The sequence below is a fragment of the Osmia bicornis genome, unplaced genomic scaffold (genome assembly GCF_907164935.1).
Source record: "Osmia bicornis bicornis unplaced genomic scaffold, iOsmBic2.1, whole genome shotgun sequence".
Taxonomy (NCBI): Eukaryota; Metazoa; Arthropoda; class Insecta; order Hymenoptera; family Megachilidae; genus Osmia; species Osmia bicornis.
The window spans coordinates 747971-755317 of NW_025791318.1; the positions used below are offsets into that span (position 1 = coordinate 747971).

A 7347-nucleotide genomic window follows, 5' to 3' on the forward strand; every position below is an offset into this window, starting at 1 on the left:
AGATGTTGCTCCACTTACCATGCAATGACCACCAAAGCAATTTCCTGTATCTTTAATAGTTTAGGAAATATTGGGGTGTTTCCAGTTACGTGGGACACACTGTATACTCTTTACTTAAGTTACAAACTCTGTATTTTCTAAAATCTTCACGCTATTTTACAAACTCGTTACAATCGTTGGGCGCCAGCCGCTCACTGTGGCAATCAAAATCGAAAAAGGAAAAGGGGGTGTTAAAGGTAATTACAGGGGATGAGTCTCGGGCACTTACGTCCGTACAATACTTCGCGGGGGAGTACGGAGTGGAGGACTGTCAGGGGTAGGGAAAAATCTCAGGGTGGGAAAAAGGTTCACAGGAAAGCTCGTGTACGTTACGCGTAGGAGGATTGCTGTAGACGGGAGTAATAATGGTCGGACAAGAGGGTTTCGCAAAACGTAGAAATTTTGGATGGTCAGTACAATACGCGGATGTGAAGACACGCGGGCGAAGGTTGCCGTTGCCGGTACTCACTCCTTACAATTATAGTAATTAAGGGGACTTACCAAACGCCTCGCACTCTCTCGCACTCAAACACAATTCGCCTCTATCACTTCTCAATCAACTCTCTATAAATCTCCAAATCGCTATTCGTATTCGCTCGCTATTATAGCCTAGGGCTCAATGCCCTAGCGGGATAATTTTGGTGAGGGGATGGGACTTGGATGGGGGCCTCTTCCGGCAACGGGATAGATCGATTATCGATCTTCGATTTACCGGTGATCGGGGTCGATGGGGCTGGCGGATGTCCTATGGCGACGGGTGTGGGCTGAGGTCTTCGGGCTCGGCGACAGATGGCTCCGGGTGGGCGTTTTCGCCATCGTCTAGGCTGCTTCGTTTGGTTTTTCGAAGTCCCGCATTGCTCCCTTTCTTGGGAAGGGTTGTGATGTCTGTCGCCGGCCTCGAAGCTCCAGCTGGGGTAGTCCTAGTCGATCGTATCCGTCGCCTCCATCGGCCCGACACCGGTGGGAAAGGAGAAGGGGGTAAGGTGAGGAAAGGGTTAGGGGTTATCTCGAGGTGGGAGGGGTTATCTTGGTTTACTCGTCTGTTCTTTTCTAATAAGTGAAGAGCACGTAGCTCTTCGTAAGAAATCCAGTGTCGAGAGAGAGAGAGAGAGAGAGCGGTGGCGGGGACAGCGGAAGAGCGAGCGCCTTACATAGCGGTATTTTTAGAACTATCAACTGAAAGCAATTATCGGCCAATAATTCCGATTCCTAACATTCCGCCCGCGTTCGTCTACTCGACGAACGGTCTATGTTGTGAAGCCAGTGTAGTAGAAGTTTAGTTCTCTGTCTGCGTTGCCGGGAAGAGACAGAGTTTAGTAACCGCTCGCTTCATTGTCGCGAACGGTGTTTTGACCAAGACGACTCGAACCCTGTTGTCATTGCCGGGGTACGTCTTAGTTATTCGTCCAATTGGCCATTTGGTAGGTGGAGTAGCTTCCGACGTAACCAGACACATGTCGCCCGTCGTTTCCAGAAGTGATCGCGCATCTGTTGTAGTAACTGCTAGCGTGTTAATCGTGCAGGTTTCTCGTCGATAAGTGACGGCTCAGGCACGGCTGAAAGCGGAGCACCTACTAGAAAGTGACCTGGCGTTAAAAATTCATTGCAATCAGGGTCAGTTCCTAAGGGCGCCAGGGGGCGAGAGTTTAAACAAGCCTCGATTTGGGCCAGAACGGTGGACATTTCCTCAAACCTGAGAGGTGTCTCCCCCACCACTCGCCTAAGATGAAATTTCATGGATTTCACCGCTGCCTCCCAAATGCCGCCGAAGTGAGGGGCGGCCGGAGGGTTGAACTTCCATGTCGTTCCGTCCAGTGCTAAGAAGCTAGCCAGTTTTTTCCAATCAAATTTCGCGGCGGAAAAGAGACGACGCAGTTCTCGATCGGCACCGACGAAATTCGTGTCTTGATCGCTAGTAAGGATAAAACACATTCCTCGTCGAGATACAAAGCATCGATAAGCTGCAAAAAAAAGGTCAGTCGTATAATCCAATACTAGTTCTAAGTGAATTGCTCGAGTGGAAAGACAGACAAAGACAGCGACATCGGCTTTGCAAGTGTGGTGTCCTCGTCCAGTACTAGTTTTTGTGAGGAAAGGCCCAGCGTAATCGACGCCGGTATTTGTGAATGGCCTAGTCGGTCGTACGCGAGTGGTGGGGAGATCAGCCATTTGTTGCTGCGTAGTTTTCGCGAGCCATCGCCAGCAAGTGCTACACGAGTGAATGTAAGTGCGTACTCAGCGTCGACCAGCCAAAATCCAGTATCGTTGACGAAGAACTGCTAGGGTAAGTTGTACTCCGCCATGAAGTGTTTTTTCGTGAGCTTCGCGTATTAGTAAAGTTACGAAGTGACCTTTAATTAGCAGAATAATTGGATGTTTTTCTTGAAAACCCAGTAACGAGTGTTTTAACCGTCCGCCGACTCGAAGAAGTCCGTTTTCGTCGACGAAGGGGTTAAGTCGGACGAGAGGTCCGCGAGAGAGAGAAGCAGACTGTTCGAGAAGAGCTTTTTCCGTGGAAAACGAGATTGCTTGGACGCCGCGAATTAAGGTAAGTCGTGCGTTGTGAATTTCGCGTGCACTTAGAATGTTTCGATTTTCAAGCGGCGTTTTTTTCGTCCGCTTCCCGTTTGCGAAAGCGTAAGCACCAGCTTGTGATTTTACAAAGTTTTTGCATTCATGAATATCTACTTATGAATTCTTCCAGAAAAGAAGTACCAGAAACGATCGCGTAGGACGACCTTACTACCCGAGCTTCCTGATCCGTAACCAGATTTTTTAGAAGGTATTTATCCAGATTGTGATCTCGTGGAGTAAGAAAAGGGGGTCCTTCCCACCAGAGTTTACATGAAGCTATTTTTTCCCCAGATATTCCGCGAGACGCAACGTCTGCCGGGTTCTCGGCGGAACGTATGTGCCGCCAAGTTATTGCGGGCAGAGTAGTTCGAATTTCGGATACCCGTTTGGCGACGAAGGTCTTCCATTTAGAAGGATGCTGTTGCAGCCAGCTAAGAACAATGGAAGAATCCGACCGAAGATGAAGCGAGCATTTGGGTAAGTCCAAAGTAGTTTTTACAGTTTTTACTAAGCGAACCAGTAGTGTAGCTGCGCACAACTCAAGTCGTGGCAGCGAAACTTGCTTTAGGGGAGCGACTCGCGTTTTTGCCACGATTAGATTGACACGTAGGTCGGATTCAGGGCTTCCCGGAATTACTCGTATATAGATAACGGCTGCGTAAGCCTTCTCAGAAGCGTCGGCAAACCCGTAAAGTTCATAAATATTTCCTATTTGCGTTACCGAAATCCAGCGAGGTATTCTAAGAGAGGAGAGAGCGTTCAGTCCCGCATGGAAATTTATCCAGAATGTTTGTAGTTGATCCGAAAGCGGATCATCCCAGTTTAAGTTCAAAAGCCATAACGATTGCATGAAGATTTTGGCCTTAGTGACCACCGGAGCTAAAAGACCAATGGGTCGTAGAGACCCGCTATCTCGCTAAATACCATTCGTTTAGTAACAAATTGAGTATCTGACCGTGGCCGAGTGGAAAACAAAAAACAATCTGAAGCAGTGTTCCATTTTAAACCCAGAAGTGATGAGACACTATCGAAGTTACATGACCGGTCAGAAGAGGAGGTGACGTAATCCGCTGGCAGCTTGCTTAAGAGTTCTGAATTGTTCGATGTTCATTTCCCCAGTTTGAAGCCGCCCGCCCTCAACAACTCGATTAATTGTTGCTGGAGCTGACTGGCCTCTTCCAGATTATCTGACCCCGAAATTACGTCATCAACGTAAACGTCATTTCGGAGGTATTGAGCTGCCAATGGATATGCCTCGTCTTCGTCCCTGCTCAGTTGTTTTAGCGTGCGAATCGCGAGATATGGAGCGCACGCTGTCCCGCAAGTTACAGTTAAAAGACGGTAGCTTGTTACAGGTTGATTTGCGTTGCTTCTCCAAACGATTCTTTGGTAATCACAGTCTTTCTCATCAACCCGAATTTGACGTTACATTTTTTCAACGTCCGCAGAGAACGCTATGGCGTGCTTGCGCCATTTCAATAGTATAGAAAAGATTTCGGGAAGAAGGTTAGGACCTGTGTGTACCGGGTCGTTTAAGGAAACACCCGTTGAAGTTTTAAATGTTGCATTAAAGACTACTCTCAGTTTTGTAGTTGAACTCGATTCACGTAGCACGCCGTGATGCGGCAGATAATAACCTAATTGTTGATTTTTTATCGGTTCAGAGACGCGCTCCATGTGACCGAGGTCTTCGTATTCGGACAAGAAATCGCCATAGGCCTTTTGAAGATCGACGTCGCGTTGAAAGCGTTTTTCAAGTTTTGAGAGAAGAGCGCTTGCTGCCCCCTTGCTTTCGCCTAATTCCGAAGGCGAAGATTTAAAAGGTAAACAAACGACATACCTTTCAGATTTGTCTCGCCTATGCGTTTTTACAAAGTGATCCTCACACATTTTTTAATCCTCGGTTAACGGATTAGATTTTGCGGGAATTTCCTCGATTTTCCAAAAGCGAGTAAGCGTTTCAACCAGATCTGATTCTCGCATGGAACACTGCAACGAGATAGGTAGATTAGTATTGTTATTTAAGTTGTGAGTTTGCCTTAACGGCCCAGTTAAAATCCACCCAAGTGAGGTGGCTTGAGCGACAGGACCGTTAGGTGGTTTTAGACCCGCTCTTATTATCTGAGCGTAGATATCCGCTCCTAAAATCAGATCAATATGTCTCGAAGATAGAAAGTCAGGGTCGGCCAGTTCTAGTCCCTCCAAATGATCTAGTACGGAAGGACACGAAGATTTCGCCGCTTGGTAGGATGGTAGTTTAGGAAGAACGTATGCCGTGAGGCGATAAGATATAGTTTGGTCCAAACGAGAAAATATACGAAGAGAGACCCTACCATTCGTGTAAGTTTGCGTCTTTCCGACGCCAATAATCGGAATTTTCTCAGGTACCCGCTTTAGATTTAGAATCTGAGCCACGCTTTCCTCCATCAAAGAAACCTCTGAGCAAGGATCGATCAAAGCTCTCACTACCGCTCTCCTTTCCTGGTCGGACTCTAGCATTAGTTCCGCGGTAGCAAGTATGACCGATACAGCGCAGGTTACGGAGCAGGAAGTCATTGTGTAATGTGTAACCTTTTCAGAAACTGAAGCGGATGGCTCCTGTTGCGGATCGTCGATCGTCTCGCGACTCGAGTCTGGCACCTGTTTGGAAAGAGAAGAGCGAGCAGCAGAAGATTGTTCAAAAGTAGAATGAAGGGAGGTATGATGCTTACCAACGCAAACTTGGCAACCTTTAGTTGATTTACAAGCTTGTGAAGAGTGTGGTGCCAAGCAATTATAACACAATCGCTTTTCTGTTACCAGTTGCTTTCTATCCCGCGGATTCATCCTTTTGAAGGTCGGGCAAAAGAGAATAAAGTAGTCCTTTTGGCAAATAAGGCACTTTCGAGCTCCTTCTCCAGCGGTGTGCGTCGCGTGCGCCTTGACACGACGCGTGGAGTTGACGGACGTCCGCTTCCCTTGCTTCGGAGCTTCGATTATGTTCGTAGTCGATGCTGATGAACTGGATGCTCCTTCCACAGTTTCCAGGGCTCGCAGTCTTGAGGTGAAAAACGTCGTTAATTGTGCAAACGTTGGAGGATCTGATGTTGATCCAATGGCTGTTTCCCATTCCATTCTTGTTTTGGAATCCAGTTTATCGGCGGTTATGAAGACGAGCTAGTCATCCCAGTGTTGGACTGGTCGCTTCAAGGCCTCCAGAGCTTGGACTGCGTCCGTTGTGCCGTTAAGAAGTTCCTTCAGATTTCGCGACGATTCTCTTTTCATCGGCTGACCGTTAAAGATGCCAGTTGAGAGTGAATCAGGACTCGTAAGTTTTGATAGCGTTGCGTAATTGAGTTCCAAACCCGTTCAAAGTTATCACCGGTACCCGGTATATTTTGAAGTAAGAGTGCTGGCTCACCGGATAAGTTTGTTTTTAAATCATATAGCTTTTCGACGAGAGAGAGAGAGAGGCATTATCAATAATTAAAGATTGAAATAGATCGCGAAAGTTCGACGAGCTATTGTAGTCACCGGAAAAGCTAGGCAACGTGATTTTAGGTAAAGACCGGAACGTTGAAGTTCCCTGAGATGATTCGGTCTTACCTGCAGAGTTCTCGGCTAGCTTTTCCTCCAGTAGGTCCAGTAATATTGCCTTTTGTTGAACGTACGCCTCTTCGCCCGCGCCCGTGTAGTCCTTTTTGAAATACGGACTGTCCTTTTCGGTTGCTGCGAACGCGTCAAGGAGTTGATGGTGCGTCTTGGAAAATGTATTCCAGTTTTTTTCCAAGAGCTCCAAGCGAGATGTAACCACTCCTTTGGTTATTTTAGCTGCACCCAGCTTTTTCATACTTTCCACCGCTGATGAAATACGTTTGAACAAATCGAGCTGCTTTGTAACGAAATTCTCCATTGTTTCAGGGCAAAAAATATACACAGGTGAACGACGAGTTTATGCCAGGTGTTTATCTCCGCGCGCCCGGTCAAGGAAAACCGTTAATTTTAGCCGTTATTCCAATTAGTTTAAGCCGATTGTAATTAATTGTTGTAATTAGATTATTGTAAAGGCTTCACTCACCTCGATTTTTAGGCGGATGAATCCGGCTCGAAGGACCAATGTTCGAAGTTGAGATTATTAATAGCTATCGGGGTGACTGAAGCTTCCAGGTTTTTGATTGTAATGCTCAGTTTGTTCACAGAGTCACAAAATAAAGTCAGTTTAGGTTTTAGACGTTTAGTTTCCAGATTAATTTAGCAACTCGTTCTTCAGTGTCGGCACCCGTATGTCTCTCTCTTTGCTTTGATATTTTCGCGATCTTTACTCTTCTATTTCCTTTTAATAAGTGACGAGCACGTAGCTCTTAGTAAGAAATCCAGTGTGGACAGAGAGAGCGGTGGTGGAAACGGCAGAAGAGCGAGCGCCTAACATAGCGGTAATTTTAGAACTATTAGCTGAAAGCAATTATCGGTCGATAATTCCGATTCCAAACAGTATCATTATTAAGATATCTACATTAGATATGTATTGCACATTTAATAACAATATCATCACTACTATATCTACATTAGATACGTAATATACATTTGATAACAGTGTCATTATTACTATATCTACATTAGATATGTGTTGCACATTTAATAACAATATCATCATTACTATATCTACATTAGATATAATCTAAGATGCATTTAAGTACAATATCATTATTCCTATATCTACACTAGATATGTAATATACGTGTAATAACAATATCA

The 7347-nt window shown here is 45.8% G+C and overlaps 1 protein-coding gene across 1 annotated transcript; it reads right to left on the reverse strand.

Annotated features, from left to right (window-relative positions):
* Positions 1 to 4506: 4506 nt before the first annotated feature.
* Positions 4507 to 5727, reverse strand: LOC114882407. The gene has a single exon (XM_029199296.2). The coding sequence runs from the start codon at positions 5725 to 5727 to the stop codon at positions 4507 to 4509; it is 1221 nt and encodes a 406-aa protein (XP_029055129.2).
* Between the last annotated feature and the right edge of the window lie 1620 nt (positions 5728 to 7347).

Coding starts and splice junctions, on each gene's coding strand:
- LOC114882407 (XM_029199296.2), bottom strand. CDS start 5,727: ATGGAATGGGAAACAGCCATTGGATCAACATCAGATCCTCCAACGTTT.